Source organism: Hippoglossus stenolepis, chromosome 9 (genome assembly GCF_022539355.2).
Source record: "Hippoglossus stenolepis isolate QCI-W04-F060 chromosome 9, HSTE1.2, whole genome shotgun sequence".
NCBI classification, from domain to species: Eukaryota; Metazoa; Chordata; class Actinopteri; order Pleuronectiformes; family Pleuronectidae; genus Hippoglossus; species Hippoglossus stenolepis.
In genome coordinates, this window is record NC_061491.1 from 4,517,974 (window position 1) to 4,543,885 (window position 25,912).

The following is a 25,912-nucleotide window of genomic DNA, read 5'->3' on the forward strand; positions in this document are numbered from 1 at the left end:
CAACCAGAAGGTCGGCGGTCTGATCCTAGTCTTCCCATCTCTATGCCAAAGTGTCCTTGGGCAAGATGCTGAACTCTGAATGGCCCATCATAGAAAAAAGTGCTGCCCATAGATGCACTGTATGAATGGGTGAATGGCAAACTGTAAAGTACTGTACTGTAAAGTGCTTTGAGTGGTCATCGAGACTAGAAAAGCGTTATATATAAATACAGACCATTTACGCATCCCATAAACCATTGTGAATGATCCCTTTCCAATGAGTTCCAGTGCACTTTGTCTTGAATTTGACCATGTTGTAGTGATTTTCACCTTTGGACTCTTCCTCATCTCTAAAAAACCACGGTACGTCAGAAAGTGAAATCATCAAACCATAATGTGACACCAAATGATTGTGGCCGCCTCGATATTTAGCGGTTGTGGTAAACATTTTAATGATAACATCATGTTTCTATATCATTTGGACGTGTGGCTTATAACCATATAACATCGTTATGTCTGTTAGCTTGTAATAAGTCGAAAATGAGTGGTTACAATATTATAGCTGATAATTATATCGTTATTCAGAAAAAGATGTACAGCCTCAAAGCTTCTAGCATTGTAGAGTGGCAGTCTGTTGTTTTATGATTTTTGAGGACAGTTACAACTTATTAAGAGCTGCCAAACAAGCTGGTGTGGTTGACTGGTTTTTTCACCATTTCCTGTGCGTTGATGTGTGAGCTACTTCAGTTTAATCACCAACTGTTCTTTACCTTGGGGTGATTGAAGTCTTCTGCCGCTGTGTTCCGCTGACAGATGCTCAACTTGCAACTCGAACAAATCTTCTGTAGTGAGGATAATATTGGAAGGTTGCAAGAGGAGACACTGAGTGAGAAACACAGCAAACATTATACTTTCAGATTGTGCTGGAGTCCGGCACCTGAGTCCACATTGTGGCTGTGAATAGATAAGCCCTGAGCTTTGTTTGTTAACTGTGGCTTGTTTGCGCTCCAGTTGACCGAGTCATTTATATTCACTGTGTTTTACTTTGAGCTCTTATATATCCCACACCGCTGCTTTTCTTTTAATGTGTTTGACGATTTCTGTTGATTTATAAGCGCTGCATTTTTATAGGGGTATTATCTGAAGGCTCCCATTGTGAGACCATCCTGAATTCATCCAGCATTAGTACTCCCTCAGCCACTGCAGCCTTTCTTCCCTCTAATGTGTTGGGATTGAATCAGTAGATTGGCAAGCAAGCCTCTTGTCTTTCAGTTAGTGTTTGTTGGATCAGTTCTTGAACCTTCTGGCTGAAAATAAGAATAGGGTAATTCCTTTTCGTGCAGCAGCATCAGAATAGCATTTAGGCATAGAAAGTGGGACAGAAGAAGTACAGGGAAACAGAGGCAATACAAACAATATTTTGCACTGTTAAAGCCATTACATTACACTTTCTTTCCATTGTATACATGGAAAGAAATGGAAGAAATTACTATATTGGATTTGGATTCATATCAGCCAAAATCATTGAGAAGCTTCTTCTCGTGATCTCTCAAGTCAGCTATATAATTTTCTGCTTCCCGTGCTACATTTACAGCTACACCCTCTGACTTTTTATTCTAGGGGTTCTGTATCAATCTCTTTCTGTTCTCTCTTGGCGGGTTGAAATATTTAGGTTTTCCAGGCATGATCATTTTTTTCCTTTTTCTCAGAGGTAGTCAGAGTCAATTCATATCTACACTACTCAAGGGCAAACTCATTTTCACATTATCGCCCAAATTAATACTCCTCTGCACTTCATTTTGACTTTCTTTTTGTGTATGAAAATAGACATCAACCCAAATAAAAAAAAAAACTGCTTTTAGGAGATGAGGTTTGAAGTATATCATTTCGCTTGAATTATTAAAGAAAACAAATATAGAATTTTGATTGTTGAGAGTGGGGAACCCTAAACTCTTTGTCACTCTTTTATTTTTTATTTTTATTTTGTAAGATTTATACAACTCTGCTGTTACCATTTGTTTCATTTGTGTGAGCCAAAGCATCCGATTGAAACTGAACTTAACTTACAGTGACAATGAATTCAGAGGTTCAGGTTCAGACCTGTTTAAAGTGCCAGCTTAGAGTGGTGAGAAAACTGAAGAAGAAGCAGAGATGGTTGATAAATGGTACAGGGAAGTGTAAATTATCCACAAACATGTAACATTGATTTAGCTAACAACTTGTTCACCAGTTGATTTCTAGCATTGCTATTATCACTACTCTCAGTTACAAGCTCTCAGTCTTTCAGACTCCAGGGTGTATGAGGGAGAGGCGGGTGGACATGACTGTGCCTCATAGTTTTAGGATGGAATGTTCCAATGTAGGTGATAGGTAGACAGTAGAACTGTTTTCTCTGTAAAAAGGAATATAACGTCTACTTTGCTGTAATGAAAACACTATGACTACAATCACTAGGGTAATAAGTGACTTTGTATATTTACTACCTCAAAACAGTGGATTGCATGTTAGTGATGCAGTTTAATCTTCTGTGAAATTTACAGCAAGTGTGTTAATGTCCCAACACTTAGATCTGAGAAGGTAAGAAAAGAGCATGAAAGAAAAAAAAAAAATCAGTGAATCGTATGGATAAAAGACTGATATAAGTTTGAATGAAATTTCTACATAAATGTACAAAAGAGTTTGTGATGAGTTTTAAGAAGAGTAGAAAATGTTCAAAGTCAGACAGAATTTTCAAGTATAAAGAAATACAGTGCCTGAAAAAATCTAGCATTTCTTCTGTAGCCATGAAGTAACCAGGAGTAATGTCTAGCTCCAAGCTGATAGTTCCAATGTGAATAGACCAAACCGTTTCTAAGTTTGAAGACATTCTACACTGATTGGTTTTATGATTTGTTCTCTAACAAGTGTGATTGCTGTCTCATGATGCAGCGCTCAGAGAGTGCTCTTTGCTATTTGCTCTCTTTGCCACGTGTCAGTGACAGACACAGCCATTAAGCATGCCATCTGTGGCCAGTGGCCCAGAAGGGAGGCAGCTCCATCCCAACTAAAAGAGGAGGTGACACAGCCATCAATCGCACTGACAACGCAGAAGACCCCTGGGACACTGAGGAGCCTCCTCCCCACCTGACAAACACATTAGAAGAAAATATTCTCACATCTTTGGACTGCAGCTGCTGATATTCAGCTATTTGTGCGATAGACTCAGGAACTTTAAGTTTTCATTATTTGGTCCTTCTCATGGAGTACTGTAAAAAATGCCTGAATATGCAATGAATAGATCACAGAACACTCAACCTCACTATTGATATTCATACATATCAATAATGCATATATTACCCTCAATGGATTATTGCATATGGACACTTGCACATATTTAGTCAAAAGATTCATAAAGGGCAAAGACTGAGATTGTCAATACAAGGTTCAGTCTGTGTATGACTCATACTCCTGTTGAAACAAAAGAGCTGCTGCCCAGAGCCTCGCTTGTTGTATCCTCTGAAACAGTCATTTAAACTACTTGTATTGTACAGACACTGTGATGTGTCACACATAGAAAATGTCAGGAAGATAAATCCAGGGTACAGGGAGGCTCGGGCTATTGATTTCTACATAAGTAGCATAAGCGATATGGGTTAGCTCCTCTGTTCATGTGTCTGCCTCTCGGGACCCATTGTTGTTGTTGTTAGCCGCTGGTATACAGTTGCAAACACTAGCTTGTCAAGCTTTTTTTCCCCCTCACTCACCCAAAACAAGATCCATGCAGGTGGTGTTAAAAAGCCTCAATAAACACTAATGAGAATTTACAGCATCTCATTTATCCCCTTTGAACAGATGGTGTGTGTCCTCCTTTTGGCTGCATAAACCTTTCAAAATAAGCATAATCATAGTGATGAAAAGCCCTGCGTAAGTAAGCTGTTGTTCTGAATTTCATTTAAATATTTGATTGTTTAATCTGACAGTTGAAATGAATGAATTCAATGTTTTCCCCACAGGCACAGTATTACACACAACCTCTGTAAGCTCAAGAATACCTCCTCATTGCCCTTTTACTCCGGCACTGTTGTGTTAATGTGAGCATTTTCACTGACCCATATAGCACATGCTCATCTACATGGATTTTTAGTGGAGTATTGACTGCTGCTGTTGCAATGTGTTGCAATTCCAATTCAGTTTCTATTTTGGAGCTCAGGCAGGCTGAATGAACGTTCATTTGTCATTAGTGTTTGATATAATAGCAGCCTCATGTATTTTCATGTGCCTCTAAATTCTTTCTCCAAGCACTATTTCCACATCCTGGCCTATTTCCAATTGTCTGGGCTGCGAGCACAATAGCTGCTATAAATGTCACTCCCTTTAACAACTGCAGATACTGTTGGGATATACAGTATTTTCCCTGTGCGGATTTACTGGGAATTCATTTGAAGAAACCTGGAGTGTTCGTATGGTAATATGATCAATTCTCTTTGTTTGCATTTAACTGGGATTATTATCCCACGCTTAATATTTCAACCTGTTCACAAAGAACAGTTGAAGTGTCTGTATCACAGCAGTAACATCTAGAGCCCTATATATTTACACATTTTCCCTTTTAGGTTCATGCTTTTTCTCAAACTACCTCACTTGATGCCTCATAATTTAGACAAATTTACATTTGAATACATTTACAAAACAAATGTATTGAACCCAGCAAACAACTTAGTGCTTTTACAATATTATCATTGTCATCAAACAGCTGGAGCCGGAGCACTCACATAGACGTGTTGCTTTTACATTTGACGATGGGTGCCTGACGATTGTGGCTCGGGACACGATGTCCGGTCTAAACATGACTGAGCCAAGCCCGAACTCGGCAGGCTTTCTGTTATTTGATTCTGAACCTGAGCCGACCACAATGTTTTCCTGTTGTCAAGCACATGCAGCATAAAACCTTATGTTAATGACCCAGCTAATGTGACTGAGTTGTTGGGTCTAGTATCCTCACAATCACAATAAAAATAACCAATTATAGTTTCCTGCTTGGTACACAAAACATGGTTAGTTTTAATTCTAACATGACACATGCTAGCTGTCCAATGCAATTCTAAAGGGAAGTAAAAAAAAAAGCACAACTAGATGAACCCAGTCTCACCAACTGCCTGAGCTTCCTCTCTTCAGGCTACTTTTGACATTTATAATAATAATAACTTTATTTGTATAGCCCTTATCTAAATAAATGTTCTACAAAATACAAGGCAATAAAAAATCATTGAAAATAAAAAGTATTCAATTAAATTTGATGCGCCAAAACATATTAAGGTCAAGACCCTAAAATGTATTGAGAACCCAATAGTTCCCACAATGAGCAAGTACTTTGGCGGCTGTGGTGAGAAAGAACTCTCATTAACCTGAAGAAACCTCCATCAGAACCAGACTCAATGTGGGCGGCCATCTGCCTCGACTGGTTGGGATGAGTGGAGAAAAATGGGGAAGAGAGGGGGTGGGTGGAAAAAAGGAGAGAGGAGACCAGTAACAGTTGTGGAAACCATCATATTTAAGCTCTGTCAGACTGGTTACAATGAAAATGATAATCTTTAGTTGTACCTTGGCGTTATCATTAAAGTAAGATAAAAAGGAATACATTCAATTGAAACAACACAGTAGCAGCAGAGTTAGAAATCACTTGTTCAAAATGTTTTCCAATAAAAATATGTTTTCAGCAGTGATTTAAACACAGGTGGTGAGTTGACGAGCCTAATCCTGTCAGGCAGGGAGTTCCAGAGCCTCTGGGCCCTGACGGAGAAAGAACGGTCACCTAGAGTAGCCAGCCTTGACCCAGGGACAGTTAACAGGGACAGGCTGGCCGATCCCAGGTTGCGACCGGGATTATAGGGAGTCAAGAGCTGCGAAATGAAAGTAGGGGCCGGCCCATTTTGAGCTTTGAAAGTGATTAAACGAATCTTAGAATCAATCCTGAATTTAACTGGCAACCAGTGAAGGGATGCAAGGATTGGCATGATATGAGACCTATGGTTTGTTTCAGTTAAATTACGAGCAGCAGCATTTTGAACAAGCTGCAAACGTGTTACTGACGTTTGACTAAGGCATGTATAAAGTGCATTGCAATAGTCCAGACGGTTGGAAGTAGAAAGGATTTAATGATATCATTGACATGTGTTTTGTAATTCAGTTGGGAATCAAATGTGAAACCAACATTTTACGCTGTTGTTTTTATTTTGGTTGCCAGGGGACTGAGAAATGGTAGAAATAATAACCTTCTGTCCAGGTCAGCTAGCAGGCAAATTACTGTGTTGTTTGAATTTAGCTGAATGAAGTTAAATGACCATTCCTTAATGACAGTTAGGCACTCCAACAGCTTGTCTGGCTTAAAAGACAGGTAGATTTGGGTGTCGGCATAGCAATGATAAAATATCCCATTAAAATGGCTGACGACGTTTCCTAATGGCAGCATGTACAGGGAAAATAAGATGGGACCAACAATAGAACCTTGTGGCCACCCACACATCAGTGGAGCCGAGGATGAGACATGGTTTCCAATGGAAACAGAAAATTCTCTGTCTGAGAGACAGATAAAAGTTGGGTTAGTACCACATTTTCAAGATTTTGGAATATGAACAGGGGTTTTGAAATGAGCCTATAATTCTGTGGGAGTGATTGATCAAGATTTGGATTTTCCAGTAAAGGCTGAATGCTGGATTTCTTAAAATGATCAGGGACAAAGCCAGAAGAAAGAGAGCAATTAATCATTTTAAGAAGGCTAAGGCCAATAGTACAGATTTCTTCTTTAGGAGTGAGGTGGGTAGGATGCCAAGAGGAATGGAAGAAGAACGCATGTGAGACACAGTATTAATTGGTTCAGAAAGAGAAAATTGCAGAAAATTACTATGGAGAGTAACTTTTACAGGTCAGAAGAAGCAGGGTTTAAGAGTTTATTAATTGTTTTGAAAAGGAATCTGGGATTGTGGTGATTGCTGGTGATTAGTTCTGAGAAATATTTTGCTCTTGCTTCTTTATTTTTTTTATTGTGAGAAGTCAAGAGGTCTTTCATATTGTTTTTGAATACAGGACAAGATGTTGAATAACCCTTGTACGTTTGAAGGTCTTACGCACATTTTAGGTTACCAACTACCAGTAGATGTTAGCAGGTGTTTGTGGCCAACAGCAGATGTTAGGGACATAACTTCCAAGGCAGGCCCACCGCAGGTTGATCCTCCTGATCCAGAGCCATTGGCTGCAGCGTTCTGCAGTGTGGGATGTTTCTATTAAGGTCTGGTGCAGGGCATGACCATGCATCCCTAGACCTCTGAGCAACCTGATGGTGGATGTTGCAAGGAAACCCCTGCAGCAACCTCCATAGGGCAAACTATTGTTTTTCAGCCATGTTGCTCTGCCTCAAATGCCATGTCTGCCTTCATCAACATTATCCCCCCAGGTTCATATACAGGTAGTGGACATGTAATTTAGTCTTTATCAGACAGGTATTGTAATTGCATTAACATGATTTGAATGACTAAAGCTTGTGCTTTAATTTTTGCTTGGACACAATTTTATTGGCTGCTGCCTGCACCGCCACTTGAGAAATTTAGATTCTATGTAACTGTCTAAGTGAAGTTCAGCGGCACATGATGTCATCCCTTTTCAAAGAGCAATCTCTAGCATATCACATGAGTGTTAGTGTTACTTTAGTGTTTGTACTTCAACTTACAACTGGAAAGAATAATGCTTCTTTGATCATTCTAATGCTAACCTCAACACCAATTCAACCATAAGTGCCATCATTAGAACAACATTTTACTATGCCCATTACTTTGGTTTATGACTGCAAGACTGATGAAATTGCTTTTATCCTTGTTGAGTTTGTTTTTAGTACTTATTAGCAACTTGCAGAATGCTAATGCACTAACAAAGAACATTATGGGCAATGCGATCTGACTAAAGCATCTATAACAGGCAACTTGATACTCAGCACTGATGTACAGATTGATTTCAATTAACAGATTTAATCTTCTCAAAATAAAGTTTTACCAAATATTTACCACCCTTATATTTCTCGTTCAATAACAGTGACGCTTTGTTGAGCTGGCAGCAGCCTGATAATTATCCAACAGTTCCTCACATGAAAGCTTCGTCCTGAGGGATAAATGCATTTTTGCTGTACAGTTTTCTCAACCAATAGAGATGCAAAGTGCTATTGTTTTTCCAGACATGCATAATACATGTTAAAGCAGCCTTGTGCCGGTTTTGTTTGGTTCATTGTAAACAAGCAAAGACGGTAAGGTCACTCCTCTTAATGGCGATATAGCATGATATCAGTTAAAGGGGGCTAATGGAGGAAATGTATGTTTCCCTCTGTCGCACAGATGTGGTTTGTAGGCAGGCTTTTGGGGGGGGTTTGGGTGTGAAAAGCCCAAACTGGAGCAACATTGTAGAGAGAGATAACTGCATGGATTCAGAACACTTTGATCTCCATTTCTCACAGATGCTGAATCTCCTCAGATTTATAACTCTGTTCACGCTAAGTAGGTCTACTTAGCACTGCTCCTCTGTCTGCATACAGATTCCATGGAAGGAGAGGATTTGCCCATTAAACATATCTCAGAGCTAGAAAGTCCTGCAGGCGAACATGGAACAGGGTTTTTTCTTTCAGGAGATCTGAGGAGATGAAAGTAAACTTTTTGTTTTTCCACACTGCAGATTTGGTGTTCAATAGATTTCCAGTTTTCTGTTATTAACTTGGCTGGTGAACGAAGAACAAAATCTCCATCAAACTGCCTACTGGAGCATAAAACGGAGCAAATAAAAGGGCTGAATAAATAAATTATAATGAGCTTTAAACTGACAGCCGACAAACCCACACAATATCTACACAGAACAACATCAAGTCCAAGCAATCTCAAAGTGTTTACTGCTGTGCTGCTGCATCAAAACCCTCACATCTCCCGTTGGTTTTAACTCCTCTGCAAAAATAAAGACCAAACAAACACATTTTCTATAGTTTAGAACATAGATTTGCATTGGAATGAAAATTTAAACAAGGCTATTTATGTAAAGCTGCATTTTAGAATGTAAGCTTTTCATCAAACAAAACCAGCTATGTCTCTCTCTTGAGACAAACACTAAGATGTGTATATGAGTAATTACTGCCCTGCAAAATGTTCACTGAAGAACCAGAAAAGGCATCTTAATCACTTTTAATTCTAAGTACTGCGAGGATGTGAACATATCAGAGTGGAGACAAACTCGCACATACCACGTGTATGATTTTCTTTTAGTCAGCTTCTGTTTCCCCTGTTCCCCAGGTGGTCCGTTCTATAGCCTCATCCTGCATTTACTAAAAAGTCTATAAACCCATCAATACATAATAAATCTCACAACCAATAGCAAGGAAGATAATGTCTGTGATTTACTTGTTGGCCACTGGTAAAAGAGAAGAAAGGAAAAGCAAAAGTAAAAGAAAAATCAGCCTATTTGTGTGTACAGCACCGAAACAGATTCACCGTGAAGTCATGTTACCATTTCAGTAGATTCAAATTGAAGTGGAAGATGGGGGGGGGGGGTCCTCATGCGCAATGAACATGTATGATTGTGTTGTTTTGTTAGCTCACAGCTCTAAGGAAATTAGATTCTGACATTCAGTTTTCCTTCACGGTGAATCCTACTAATTTTGATCACCTGATGTTTCCTCTTTTCAGTGAAATATCTCAACAACAACAACAAAATGTGGAACAACTACAATTGGAACAGACATTCACTGTGTCCAGAAGATGAATCCTTGTAACTCTAAATGCTTTATTTAAGCACCGAAGTTAGGTCAAGATTTTTATCTCTAAATCTGCAAGATGGATTTCCCCCCAAAAACGGTTATCAACATTTCCATGGTTCCCAGAGGATCATTTCTCATGACCTGACTTCTCCTTTTAGTGCCACCAGTGGGTTGACGTCCGTGATTTTCAGTAAAACATGTCAACAATTAGAGTACTGTGAAATTTGTTTTCAAAATGGCAGTTTGTTTGTTTTGGTGTTCTCCTGACCTTTCATTAAGCGCCATCATCAGGTCAAGATTTCACTTCATCTCAATGTTTGTTTTTCTGAACTTACTGTGTTTCACATTTTTGCCCTCATACTGTGCAGCACTAACATCACCCAGGCACTTGTGTGTATTTCTGCCAATGCAAGTGACCACAGCTAACATCTGCCTGTTGAGTTTCAGGTATAAAGTCTATAATTGCGCCCAGAATTGATGCTACACTGAGCTTTGTGGCTGCGGCGAGTGTGTAAAACCTGACTCTGCCACATCTTGCCTCATGGTGTTGATACACACATGTCACCTCTACTTTTACTCAGGAGAATATCAAACAGTGACGTACGAATGCAAAGATTTAACATTAAAGCTTCTGTAACATTCAACTGAAACCCAGCTGTGTATAGCTGCAGCATCGTAAGCCTCTGTGCTGGACTGCCCCTGTCTCTCCTCCCAATCCAAAACAACACACAGAACCCCACATCCTCACATTGGGTCAGACAGGCAGACCATTAAACCACTGCAGAGTGTGTGGATACTTGTGTGTCCTCTGACTAACCACCTACAAGGCTGCCATTATCAAATGTGGCATGTGTACTGTCTTCTTGACTTGATGATGATAAATCCAGACCATGAGGCTGGGATGATTCATTCCCTGGTGTACTGATGATTCCCCCCAAAAATGTTCCTCTCAGACATGAATGTCAGAAAAATTGTAAGGCTTCAGGAAAACGCTGCATTCCTCTCAGAACGTTTTTTTGGTGTGTTCTTGATGCTTAGCACAGTGTGTCCAAAGCTCCTGAATTCATCTCAGTGCAGAAAAAGGCACATTTTCATCTGGCTGAGACTCAGACCTATAATATATAGAGAAGAGAGGGTCTTTTCACCAAGTTTACCGCACTGAGCTGACACCATCTGCCTCCCGGTGACGGCGATGAGCAGAGCCCTCAATCAAAGCACAGAGGGGAATTAAACAGTATATGGCACTAATGATGCACTAAATGGGAGGAAATGGTTTTGTTCCTTCATTTGCCTGCTGGGTTATCATTGAGACTGGAGAGCCATCATGTAATAACAGGAGTCTGCTGCCTCGCACGGAACGTAAAGTTAGTAGCGGGCTGAACAGTTGTAAAAGCAAGTAAGTAAGTTCACTGGAGGAGGATGCAGAAGATAGGATGCACTGATGATGATAAATGATCTTTGCTTATAGGTCTTGTATTTATGCCCATTTAATCCCTGAGTCTTTGCATAAAATTATTGTTCCTCTTTGCTTCTCATTTCCTCTAAACTTGTGGGCATCTTTCACGCAAGATACATTCTCCAAAAATCAATGTTTTATGTATACGTGTTTTTAATAGGAGAGTCCTACTGTGGTTGAGGTGGATAGCGGGCAGACAAAGTGCCGTGCTTTAACTCTGGAGACTGAGGGTCCTGTGTTCCGCAAACCTCTGAACTCAATGTCCACTATAAGTCTGCCCCCAGACTTTCTTACTGAGCAGACGGACTTATCAAGTAGCTGAGGAGCTCGATATTTCCCTTAGGAGTTAGTGAAGGCAAAACAAAAAAGAAGCGAGAACATGTTGCACCAGAAACATGAGGACTTCAAACTAAAGTTTGAAAAAATAATCTTGGGGTGTTGAGAAAGAAATGGGATCACCAGGCAGCTGTGGCCGTCTCTGCTTGAGGCTGGAGGCTCGAGGCTACAGAGCCAACACCAGCAGCTGTGCCTCGGTGTCTGTGGTTGAGTTGCATTGCAGGTATGTATACGTGCCAGGTTTTGACAAGGAATGGGAAACTGTGGATATCTCTGGTTCTGCTGTCTTTTTTATGAGCCCCACAGAATTGCAATGTGAAATCAGTTGAGTACTCTTTTATCATCTACCTGCACCCTTGGCTGAAATCCATTCATTAGTTATTTCAGTCTATTGAGCTGAAGTGGTCGTTAAGTGACTTGTTTTTTATTGTTGCAAATTTCACTCCTGTGATTGTTATTCTAGCCACCTCTTGCATTTTGAAATCTCAAATGGTCTCTTGCAGGAGATGGGACCCCTGTGTATAGGAAAGGACACTTTAATTATATCTGCTTTGTGAGGGAACTTTTGAGACAGTCCCTCCAAACAACCATTTTTCTCTTTTATCGCTCAAATTGAATTAAAACTGCTAATGTCAATGTGAATCAATTTCAATGTGACAAGCCAAGCCCCGGCAAACAGTGCATTTTGGACAGATGCTGAAAATGGCACAAATGTGGTTACCGATGTCATGGAGGGGAACTTTTTGGATGATTGCAAGGGGGACGCTGTGAATATCACAATTACCCACTAGTGACAAAGGTGATTAAGTTGTTGGTGTAAGATTGATAGTGTTTACAGCTTCTTCATCGGACACTGCAGTAATCTGGCAACAGCTCAATAAGACCTTTATCTGCCAGACTGACCAGTCACAACACAGACCCAATAACATGATGCCAGTATTGTCAGGACATTTATTCAGAGAAATATATGCCATCACCTCAATGAGGCCCATGAACTAAAATTCGACAAAGGCCAAAGAGGCTTTCTGCAGTGGAAGTTTTAATCTCAGTCATGACTGATTAACAGCTGAAGGAATTTTCTCTTTTCCCACATTTGGCGAGTTAGTTTTAGTTTTTAAAGTACATACCAATGCGGAAAAAAAAATATTTTCACCGCATCCTCAATTTTAAAATGGTTTAAAATGTATTACATTTCATCTTCATATTCTAAATTGTGACTATAATATCCAAACATTACTACTTTTATAAACCTGAACTAAAAAATGTATGTGAAATGGACTGACCTGGTTTTAGACATGTATAATCCAACAATAGAGTAAAACAATATGAATTGTAATAACTTGCGTACCACTCAGCCCAGACTTGTTCCTGGTGTTTAATCATTAAGAGAATCCAGAAAGAAAATATGTTTCTAGCTCCTGGGGTTCAAAAGTAATCTGTAATATTATTATTAATAATCTCAAAAGGGATCCATTAGCTGCAGTACTAGGAGCCCTAATAATAATAATAATAATAATGAAACCCCTGATGGAAGTTTGGAGCTGAAAAGTTGTTTGAAGCTTAGAAATGAAAAGTGTGGATTCATCTAATTGCCCTTGAATCACAACATTTCTTTCCTTTCATTCTGACTTGTTTGTCATCTCCACAAACAATACATACTTCTCAACTTTTAAGTTTCCCACAGCCTCTTAATTCTTCCTTCAACAGTTTGTCATCCCTGTCTGTGCTTCCTGGTAATTGCCTGAATATTATCATCAAGAGCGAGAGCTGTGCTTTCAGGTTAGAGTATGTGTCTCATATGCCAGAGGTGTCTCTACAGCTTTGATGCAGCATTACCCGATTAGTTCTCCATTTATTTAAAGCAGCTGACGAGCAGCGAGCGAGAGGCTCTCCTACTGTATCCGAGGCTCTCTTAATCTGAAGCTTAGTGGCTAGGCTAGTTGGAGTCCTTGGGTTCCGGTACTGGATTGCATTGTGCATTGCAAAGCCCTCCTTCTAACAGCTACTTTCATTTGAGCAAGGCATTAAAGCTCGGACAGCTCCAGGGCTGCTGAATTCGTAGCTGACCTCTGACCTCCTCACAAAGGCAACTACAGGGATTTAATTAAGTCTGACAGTTTACATTGGCCCGTTAGTTGGCGAGGTCACCCTACAACCTCAAAGTCATAGTTTCAAATCCTCCATAAGAGCCCGAGTCTGCGGATGAGAGCATCAGTCAAGTGCTGGATGTAAAGATGTGATGCAAATGTAAACTCTGCTGTGCCTTTGGCTCAAGAGCGGAGAACTCCAACCTCAGAGCAAAATGCTGACAGTTACGGTTCTATACATCCTCACTGGAGTTGCCATTCTGAAATGTTGACTGGTTTAATGGAACATAATGGGAGAACACTAAATGTTGACTCGGGGTGGGCCGAGCACTGGAGTGGTAAAACTGATTAAGTTGATAGTGCCGCTTTGTGTCGGGGAGCGCCCCAGCGCTACACTGCGCTCGTTTGGGGTTAATGCCGTCATCCATGCATGAAGACACAAGTGGGCAGACACGAGAAGAGCAGGCTCTTTATTCCGTTTGCCAAGCAGGATTTAGGTTTTCCTCTTCAGGCATTTAATGGAGATAACAGCTTGTTATTGTGAGGGCTGCATGAGCGAGACTGCAGTCATTGTTACATTTCTGCTGATCAGCGCTCATTAAAGGCCTCACATTGATCTCTGTCTGCTGGCGACAAATCACCACTTTAAAAAGCCAACTTGTGTTTCTAGGCTGTGTTGACATGCCGTTAAAGAGGTCTGCGTTCTTGTTGTTTTATAAAACGCTGCAAAGATAGCTTTGAAAAAAAACATTTAAAAACAGTCCCTTTTACCCTTTTCTTTCCGATTTCTGTTACATACATAACAGCCAACTGCCATAATATGTGAAATGACAAGGTGAAATATAGCAAACATTTGCAGAATGATATAGAAGCCCAGGGTTCTGCAACCTTTACCGTCTAAGAAGCTATTGTCAGCCACACAGAAAACTAAAATCTGTCAGGAGCCAAAAAACAGATTCCAGATACCACAACCTTAATCTGAATTAATCAAACACTATCATTATATTTCTCAATTAGCGAAACATATCAGAAATATGTTTTACGACAATGAGGTGATTTGATCAATTGTTTATTTCTTGTTTGTTATTCCCATAAGCCAGTAGTAGTGGTGGTGAAAGCAAACAAATTAAACCATAGACTGTATAAAAACATGGACACTCCACTAACTCCCACTATCCAGAAATGAAGGCACAATAGCCAGGATACAAACGCCGCCTATTTTGCAGATAGCTTCTTTGTTATAGCTCGACCCAAACTCGAATCAGTCTCAACAGTTAACCATTATGTTTCAACCCATTTTTAAAGCATCAATTAACAAGTTGAAACCAAGCATGCAGTAACCTAAGGTCTGTAGTTAGATCCATGTCCCATCCACTAACCTGGAGGAGGAGGGGTTTATGATGTATACTGCAGACAGTCAGCAGGGGGACGATCGAGATGCTTTGGCTTCACTGTCAGGGAGCCTTCATGTTGTTCAAGCAATATTAAATCCTAGAAATTAAATCTAGCTCAGGAATATGACTTTAGGCGTACAACAATATGGCAAAATGTACAAACATTCATCCATTTCCACATACAGTGTGTATAGAGAAAGCAACAAAGAGGGCTAAAGAATGGTATAGCTGGGATTTGATGAACCCTGTGCAAGAGTTAATAAAGTATGATTCACATGTCTATTTAAATATGCAGTATATACAGTAAAAGTTGGACCATACATAAACTGGTTACAGTGTTACCAGGTGGCCTTTACTTGACTTTGTCAGTTGTCTGGTTCCAGCAGATGGATTAAACACTAAAATGCTGTTAGACCTGTACAAGTCTTGCACAGCTTGCCCAAGGTGGAACAAATATTAGAAACCCAATACTTCCCCAAACCAGAGCCTCCAAAGTGACTGTAGAATGAAATCTGATGGTAATTAGTTTTTTTAAGAAGGGTTTTTCTTTTTCTTGCGTATATTCTGCAATTCTTTGGTATTTTAGTGTAACATCAAAGTACAAGGTATACTTTATAATTATAAATACTTTGTAATATATGTTTTGCTAACCACCAAATTTATTTAAACACCACCAAATATTTAAAAAAGTTAGTTAGTTAAAACAAAATATAATTATTATTATATATACTTGTATAGTTGCTTAGGACCTGGCTCAGATTTAAATTTATTTCACTTTAAAAACCACAACAGTGATATGTTACAGAGGCGCCTGCTTCTCCTTTTGACCATGGTGAAAACCCACCAACTCGTTTGTTTTGTTGTTTTTTCTTCAGAGGCGTCCCCCAGTCCTGTAAAGAGCTCCCCTGAAACGTCCCCCATGACGTCCCCACGACAGCGCCGCGACTCAGACCGCTACTGCCAGCTATGCAACGCCTGGTTCAACAACCCCGGCATGGCTCAGCAACATTATGATGGCAAAAAGCACAAGAAGAATGCTGCCAGAGCAGACCTGCTGGAGCAGCTGGGCAAGACCCTGGACATGGGAGAAATGAAAGGTACAATTATCTTTTTAGCTGACACTCATCATTTAAAAGAATAGTTTTCATTGTTTACTGATGTGAGGCGCCTCACAGAATTTGTTGAAGACGTGTCAGTGGTTTGTTTGTGTGGGCCTTTTGGCCTCAGTATCCAGGACAGATGTCTCTGAGTCAGACTCAAACTCGTGTACACTGAGCGAGGGATCAGTCATGGCACAGTGTTCAGAAAGGATGTTGATGAGTCTTGTTCACCGCAGGGCTTCTCATCCACACAAGGGGCTGACCTATTAGAAACCAACCGGATGCATTTCATAGTTCATGAAGTTCATGACATCCCATAGACTCCATAGGAACTGTGTAGTAACTGACACTGACCTTTGACCTGCCCCCGAGGGATCAATGATGTTAATTGATATTTGTTATAAAATGCTGCAAAAAGTCTGGCTTTGGACAGATTGTTTGGGCTTCGAAGGTCAACAATAATAATAATAATATTGAATTTAGAAATTAGAAAATAGAAAATAGATTAGCTTCAAATTATTGGTATAGGAGTAATGGGAAAATGTTTAATAAAATAAAAATACATCTAAAGGCATTTTAATAATTTGTATTTAATGCCACAAAACGGGGCTTGGTTTTCATTGAACAAAAAATGAAAAAAAAAAAAAAATTATTTTGAGAAATGTAAAAATGTGATTCTAAATCAAACATTAGTTCCATTACTTTTGAGTGCTTTGACAGCTCTCACTAATTGGTGTGACACATTTATAACTATTCCCGAAAAAAAACAGTGTAATATCTTTATGTTATGGCCACTAACTCCGGTGTTCACAAGCGGCACTACACTGACATATTGTCACCTCTTAAAAATGATGTGTTAGCAAACAATTAACACATCAAGCAGCCTAAGTGGAACATTAGCATTCAGTTTGAGTTGTGTCTTTGTCCAAATTTTAATACATTCATGGTCCTTACAGCTTGACATGACAAAAATGTATTGGAACACGTTAGTTGGAAAATGGTGTGGTATGATATTGTTAAAGCACAATTTGTTTCTGTTCCCATCGATCTATCAATTATTCATTTGATTAATTCCACCCCCCATATATCTTGGTCCCTTGTGTGCTAATGCTGTTAACGTGTTAAAACAGTTGACTGTTTAGAGAGCTGGGGCTCATGGGTCATGTTTCTGACCTGATAATCTCTTTTTCACTTTCCTTGTCCTTCTTTATTGGTCTCCTTCAAACTTCTTTAAGATGCTAAACGCTCCAGTATGTTCACCAGCTGGCTGCTAGCTGTCTGTGTTTGAGCAGGTAATAGACAGTGAGTTTACCACAGCCTGTAATCACTGAAAACTGTGGCCTGCTGTGGCTGGAAATGCAGGTGGTGAGAGCGGTGGTGAGAGCGGTGGTGAGGCTGGAGCGCAACAGTGTAGTTATGCAATCGAAAAAACTAAAACTATGTACTGAAAGAAGCGTCTTTGTAGAGTTTGGAGGAATGAGCAGAGTCAGTGATACTCCTCTTGTGGGTTTGTCATCCTTTGGCTTGAACAAATTGCTGTCAGGGAACAAAAGTTCTTCACTCCTGAAATTCTTGACCATGGTCCGAACCAAATTTCATCTTTGACACATTATTACACTTTATTGTGTTAGAGTTGGATTCACATTGTAATTTGAACCAGCAGACTAACTTTTGTTTGACATACTTACATCCTGTTGTCATCTTACGTCTACCTATACTTGACATGTTGTCAGTTTGGCAGGTAGTAGTTTCTCTGTTTGAAAATCATTATTGTACTACCAGCGAAATGAATGTCCTCATTGATCAAACGTATCAGATCGTTAAGACTGCAAGCAAAATCCTTCGAGGATTGCTTGCGAGGATTTTGCAAGCAATCCACTCCAAAGGCTAAGACCAAACAAGGTGTGTGTGAACCCCCCTCATATAAAGGATTTTAAAGAGATCATTGTTGTTTCCTTTTTAGTTTTGGGAAATCTGTATTGCTGAGTGATCTCTTACCACATCCCGTGGCCAATAATGTCCTGTGCAGTATTGATCAGTGGTGGAGAACAGCATCACATCTGTAAAGACTATTCTCTGTGCCGCTGAAGTGACGGGCAGCCCTTTTGACGTGAGCTGTCTCCTCCTGGAGTCCACCAGCGTGTCACAGGCTGTTAATTTGACAGAAGGGAGGGAAACGTTCTTGCTTATACTCTCGCAGTCACAATATGTCAATAACAATTACACAATATAATTCCAGCCATGTGGAGGGCCGGCTGCCAGAAGAGCAGAAGGAGCCCAGAGGTGTAAAGGGCACTGACGTGTGACCGCTTCCAATGGGAGAAGCAAGTCCTCACAGTTGATTGGACACAGACTTCTATCTCCAGGCTTGATTGGCTCTTTGTGCTTTATACAATAGGTGCATTGTGAATAATTGAGAGCAGATCGGGTGGTTGCAGTCGGTTCGCCTTTGTCATGTTGGTTATTGTGGTCAGAGGTTCAGATTTTTTTTTGTTTATAACACCAACAGTGCATTTGGTTCAGGGTGTTGCTTTCTGAATAGCTTAAGGATTTTTATTTGTGAGGGTTGGATTTCATCATATCTAAAGCACAACGTTAGGTAATAATCCCACAACCGTCTTAAAAAACTCAACGCTGCTAAATGCTGATATTTTATATATATATATTTATTTATTTATTTTTGCAGATTTCAGAGCTATAAAAGGAACATAAAGGAAAATTAGAAAAACTGGACTAAGGAACCTAAAATATTCCAAATTGTTTTGCGTTTGACAGCATATGTTGTCTGCTTGTCAGACCCCTTCACTCACAGGAAGAAGCTGACTGAGGTTTCTGGGCTTTTGATCTCTTGGACCAAATGTGTGTGAAACAAATTCAATTGAAAGGTTTAAAGATGATGTGCAAACTTTACTTTTTCAATCAGTCTGCCGGTCTGTATGTGAAATGCATATCTCCGTTCATCTAATTGACTTCACACTTGGAATGTGTATTCCTAATGGCCAGAGGAACTGCAGTGTTGACTTTCGTGCAATTAGGACATGTGATATGTTCAATATTAAGAACGTTTGAATAAACAGGGGATAAGCGCTCTGTCAGCGGTCAGTGGGGGCGGGGCCTCCAGTTTGCAGAGTTGAACTTCTACATCCTCAGATAAACTACAGTAATCAGCTACTTTGATTATTTTCATTTTTACCAGGTCGGACCGACAAAGACACTCTCGGGTGCTGATCTCCGTCATGGTAACTTTTTCTTCAAAGTAAAAGCACAGCATTCATTTTGTTGCTGTAATGCTTGACATCAAACAGAATTACAGAGCTTTTATTTTTGAAAAGCTGTAAAAGCTTGGGTCTGATGATTGTGTCGCTTGTTATACCTCTGAATATACCATCATGCAATGTATGAAAAATTAACAGCAGTTTAGTATCTCATTCATACGTATACATACACCACACATGAACATAATGAAGCAAAATTATTATCATTTAATGGAAGGAAATCTAGTATAAAGTGGGTGTAAAGAAGCAGAACATAGAGCTTTTCCTCTGTCTAATAACTCCAGAAACCACAGTCTGTCTGATTGGCATGTGTAGAATGGACACTGCTCTATAGCCATAATAGCATCACCAGACATTTTGATCGTATATTAAAATGTAGTCTTGCTTGAAACAAAACCATAAGAAAATATTGTTGATATAACACACAGATTTTTTGGGGCAGGGTTTGATTCTGTTCTCCCCTTCTTCACTCTGACTGTAATCTGTCCCAGTCCTCGGCCCGTCTCTGTGCCGCAATGCCTGTGTTTTGCACTGTGTTAGGAAGAGACGCGTTCGCCAACATCAACACAGTCATTATGGAGAGGCTGAAAATGTCAGCGTGCAATAGCTGCACTATTCAGCACTTGGGCTAATGAGTGTTTCTCTCCGGCGAATATCAATTAGTAATGAAGTGGCAAATCATCCTATCAGGCAGAACCAGCACTGTGAGCCTGTGGAGTGGAGAATGGGACCGTAGCGGGCGTAGCAGGCGGCCGGGCAGGGGAGGCAGGGGAGGCAGGGGGATGCTGCTGCCAGAGAACCCACGGCTCCACTTCTCTATATTTCCTCCTTTCATCTTTTCCTGCATCTGCTGTTTTCCAATTTCCTCTCTTTGCCCTCACTCTGCTTGCCATTGCCTCTCCCTGACCTCCTGTGCCGTCTTTGAGCTCCTCTCAACTCGCTGAGAAAAATGTGTAGTCTGACTTAAAAGACTGCCATGTGATGGAATATTCAACCAATCCCATTCATCCCAGTCGATGCCGTCGTCCAGGGGTCTACAGATTGTTGTTGTGCATAGGGAGCTGAGCAGAGATGGAAAGCTGATGGCAAAGATTTGAAAGAGGAGAGTAAAGATGTCAGGCCATTAGCAGTCCACTGTTCCTGTGTTTGAATTATAGAGACCCTTCGGGGGTCAGCTGCAGTGCATCCTGGTGCCCACCTTATCTCCAACCAACATGGAATACATAAAAAAGCTGAGTTATTTAAAATGTTTTACAGCCGACTGTCCAGAGACAGAGTGCAGAGATACAAAGCACCAGCCAAATTAAGAGTAAATATAAGCTTACTTTACTATAAAATGTATGTCCCTGCGCACCTGCATTCTTGTAAATGGTTTTAAGTCATTCTGTTGTAAAAAAAGATTTTACTGTAAATAACTGCAGAGTTTGCAAAGGCTTTGTACTTGGAGTTTTCTCCTCAAAGTGCATCATTGATGACGTGAACATGAGGAGTTTAATTTACCGTAGTAGTGAGGACTGTAATGTTTGCAGTATTGCAAATGGGATGGACAATTAATTAGCAGTAGATTGTCCATGAAGACAGTAATGTGGACAGATGTGTGAGCTCTTCCCCTTGTTATCGCTGCAGTGGGTGTATAATAGGTGATGGTGCTTATTTTCTCAACAAATTGGAGTAATTATGCAAAAGCCACTTGTTCTCCACTTAAATTCGATAGTATCAAGATATTTTGAATGTACTATTAAAAACTCATTTCCTTTCCTATGCTTCACCTTGGTACCGTGAACTGGATTACAGAATTACAGGTTTTCCCCTCCTTTGAAACCAACGTTCCTCATTGCATGGAATCATTTTTAGTAATGTAAGATGAGATCTGTGGTTGCTGTGACACTGACATCTGATCTGATTGCTGAATTATTGTAACTGAATGGGGGAAAATGGAATTTCAATCTCTTTGATATGGATTTTCTGATTATCCATTATTGATACCCATATGAATGAGTGCATCCCTATTCCTCACATTAATCATTACATACAGAGCACTGCACAGTATCCAAATGTAAACACAGCCAGATCAAGCGGAGCAGTCTCCAGGATAATTGCTGTTGATCTCCTATTAATACATTCAACACATTTCCAAACCCTCTGTGACAGTTAGTACAGCAGTAAATTCATGGTATTTGTGTTTCTGTAATATTTGGTGAATATTTGTTCTGGACAGCTCTGCACAGAAGATAAGCAGAAGCCACTTGTTATCCTTTGTTTCAACCAGCATCTGTTAAACATGTAGCATTAGCAGTGTTTGCATTTGCTTTCAGTTCGCTGTTAATACATTTCACTGAATGTAAACTCAAAACAGTGTAGTCGTGGCTAATGAGTGCATCATCATTATGATATGGAAAACTCAACAATAGGCAATGTAAAATATGGATGAATAGATAGATGGATGGATGCATGACATACAAATACTAACAGGAGATAATCACTGCTGCAGTTTGGGCCATCCAGGAACCAGTATCTTTGTAAGACTGGTTCTCATTACCCTTCCATATACACTTTCTCTTTTGGGATTTATTGGGGTACACAGATATTTTTGGGGGTTTCAGCCTTCAACACATCCCTAAACACTTAATTATTGTAAATGTCTGCAATGGTTTGCTATCACGTCTCAAGTGAACAAAAGCTATCTGACACTGAGTGACTCTTGGGCCCCTGTGGACCTGGAGCCGCTGCCTGTTTCTCATATTGATAATCAAGGTCCAGGTTTAGGGTCAAAGGTCAAAGCACAAGAGTGGAATTTGCAATTTCCTCCAAATAGATCCACAACATGTCATGTCGACTAACAGTGACAAAAAGTTGTATTGGAATTGCCCTACATCTGCAGTATTTGTAGACACAGCTGTAAATGAGGCATGTGAGGAAAACAGGAAATACATAATAAAGTAATGAAGGTTCACTGAGCTTCACTAGCACAAGCAGCCTGCAGTAAATCCAACCTTCATGTTTCTAATACTTATTCTATCCTCATGTGTCCAAATGAGGTGGACCGAATAAAGGAGGTCAACACCTTTTAAAACTGGTTTAATTAAAGTGAACATTCTAACCTTTATGAAGGTTCGGTTTATTCCTTTGACTGTTGCATTAAACCGCATCAGTAAAATAAAGTGTACCTAATAAACTGCCAAACAAGTTTAGTGGGTGGTCAAATGTATTGCTTTGTGGGTCAGAGACCCCGGATCTTTCTTTAGATTATCACCACACTCGTCTCCTTTAGAGTTTGAAGGTGAAAAGATAGATGTGGAGTGAAGTATCATTTTAACGAGTCTTATTTCAGCTCAGGCCGGGGTAATGAGGGTACATGAGGGGACCATAGATCACTGTAATTATCTAAAACTAGAGGAATATAGAGACATGATTGCTATTTAATTCTTTTTATTGCACAGGGATATAATGGGACTCTTATAAGAGGCTGAAACATTAGACTCTTTTATCTTGCTACATTCTGTCCCCGTGCAGCAGCTGAATTGAACACAGGGCGAGAGCCTGAGCATCTGCCCTGCTTCAGTGGGGCAGTGTCTCTGTCTGGAGTGAAGAGGCCTCCCAGCTTCACCCTGATGCCTGACTGGGACACACAGTGTAAAGCCAGGCTGCATGCAGCTCCTTCCACTTCACTGCTGCCCATCAGTTCACCAGAGTGGGAGCCACTTGTTACCAATGTCTGTAAAAACCTCTGCATGAGGGCCACATTATACACAGGTAATGGTTTTATCTCTCTTAATGCAAGTTTACCTCTGCCATTTACTGCTGAGTTTCTAGCAGAGAACACCTCATCATAAAACGGGCCCACATGCTGTCATTCCTCTTGTTTTATTAATCACTCTAACTTGGGCTATGTGCTTTACCTGCTGTGATTTCCAACACCAGCAGACATAGGATACATCCACTAATCATTTTAATCCTTGCCAGAGAGGACCATATTATATATTTAATAATGCAAAGTAGACAGCCACGTAGGAAAAACTAATTAAAAGTGGTTACTGTATATTCCCATAGGGATCAGCCATTTTAAATATTACTCATTGAGCTGTGTTGTTACGTTCACTCTAATCTGAAGGGAAACGTTCAGTCTTACTTTATGGGTTTGCGTCTTTATGGTTTTGACAAGTGCAGTAAAGTGAGGTTGAGATGGAGTCGACAAGGACGACGTCTGGTTGGTGGAGAGAGGTATAGGAAGGATTTGACAGAACAAGTCAGCCTTTTTCCACACGAACCGATGTCTGCTGCAGTTTGTGTCAAATTGACGGAGCTGCAGTCAGTGTGTTCTACGCAGTGCAACAAGACAGCACTAACAGATGCTGCCTGGGTTTGATGTCAGAGAATCTCCTGCATTCACCTGTGACTTCCGTTTCTGTACAATGACACCTTACCTGAGTGATGATGTGTTCCCACACTCTGCTGCCTGCACTGTGGAGCATGGAACTCTTAGAATCTGTAAATATTAGATGGTGCCTTAAACAAATGCATTTTACAAGGCGGCTTATTTGTACGTTGTCAAAGACGTGTCACACGAGCATGGAAAACACAATGCAAAAGCAAAAATATGAATGTGAACACCACAGCATCAATGCAAAATTGACAACACAACAGAAACACAATCACAATGGAAGTCACAGACAATTGATTTCAGTCCTTGAATGTGATATCTCAGGAACAGCGTCAAGGAATCTCTTCACATTTAATGCAAACGGTGGAGTCACAAAACATGTTTCTTCAACATGATTTCTAAAGTCTGCCTTTTAAGGAATTTCTGAAATTTTGGACACAATGATTCACTAGATCTCTGGGAAATTTGGCCACACTAAAACGCTTTGAGTGGTCTTCAAGGCTAGAAATGTGCTATATAAATAATAGCACTGTTTATTGTGCTGCCGTTAGCAATTATCAAATGGTTTCAAAACAATATCCTAAACTAAACCTTGTCCTTTAGTCTGTGTAAGCCATCAATATATGTTCCTCAGATCATAATGACATGTATGTTCATGTAAATAAGGTGTCTTGACCATGAATTCCAAAAAGAAGTGTAACATGTATGGTAATAAGTTGGAATGCAGTGACTTAGGTGTCACACATAATTGGGTGATCAATTTTATCACCCAATTATGTGTGACACCGTTTCACTGTTGTGTATAGCCATTTAATTCAACAGTGGCCAGGAAAACATTACCGTTTTAAGATGTGTTATGGCTACCTGATCAATCATAGTTCTTTCAAACTTAAAAGCTGAGTTCAAAATGTAACCATTAATCATGCAGCTCTTCCATTTGGATCAATTCAAGAGGTCTTTGTGTTGCTGGACAATCTGTGAAAATGACTCCAAATACTGGAAAACAAAAGTCACTTTGAGTCTATGCTGTGCCAAAGGCAGGGTTTTCCCTCCCATCCATTACCTTGGCTTTCAAAGCAATAGTCCATTATAGTTCATGTGTGCTCTGCATCTGCTGCGTCTCTTGTTTAAAACGACCCTGAAGATGATTTCAGACCGAGCAACACGCGTTCACAGAGTGCCTCTTCTGGTGATGCAGCTCCTCCCGAGAGCAGAGAGAAAGCTCTTCACATGAGAGAGACAGGAAAGAGTCATGCTGAAAGCATTTTGAGAGCAAAAGTGCTAAATCTCTGTGTCCGTCTCCCACCAGCTGCAGCACCTAGCTAAGCTGCCACCTGCCTTGGTTTGAGTAGTGGCCCCAAAAGGCTCAGAGAATTTAAAAGTGAAATGATTTAAGCTGCAGAATGTGTTTTCAGTTTTCTCAGCATGTGGCAGGATTTTAATCAATGATCAGACCTGTCAAATGCACCAAGGAACTTGTGGTTCATGTCTCCCAAGAAGACACACAAGTTTGTCTTGTCATTTATTACAGGAGCCAGCGAGACTGAAACACCCTCTCCCAAATCTAAACCCTTTAATATTTCTGTAAACCATTTTTAATACAAAGACGCACAGTGACAGAAGCTCATTTTGTAACACAAGTACATACAAGACAGAGTTGTCACTCCTTTGCTTTGGTAATTTGTGAGAGCAGATGAAAGTTGAGAGTTTGCACCATTGTCGGCACAAGAATCCGACAAGAGAAGAACTCCTCAGCTTTTATTTCCACAAACATGTTATTATCATTAACCATTCATAAAACATGTCAGTATCTTTAAAGCAACACGGGCTTGTTAGACATTGGTGTTGTTAATATTTCTAATAGGTTAATTAAGTGTCTTGGACTGGTCATTGACGTTTTACTGGTAATGGTTTAACTCTTAATTTCCACTGGTCAAAAAAGCCAACAACACCAATCCGGCTTTTGTCTAGAATGGATACAATCAGCATTCACTCCCGGGTCAAATGACCCTGCAGTAGGCACATGTTTTTATCGGCTCCTGTTCTGATCGGCAGTGATGGAACATGATACCCGCAGGTGAAGGTGCTAATCTGAGATGACAGTGAGAGATCCTCATTGTTTGCTGTATTTTTAAAGTCGAACA

The 25,912-nt window shown here is 40.2% G+C and overlaps 1 protein-coding gene across 1 annotated transcript in view; it reads left to right on the forward strand.

Annotated features, from left to right (window-relative positions):
• zmat4a (zinc finger, matrin-type 4a) overlaps window positions 1-25,912 on the forward strand; it is a 145,245-nt gene that overhangs the window by 83,925 nt on the left and 35,408 nt on the right. The window contains exon 5 of the mRNA XM_035164926.2: window positions 15,888-16,109. Coding sequence (XP_035020817.2) covers window positions 15,888-16,109 — 222 coding nt within the window. The remainder of the gene's footprint in view (window positions 1-15,887; window positions 16,110-25,912) is intronic.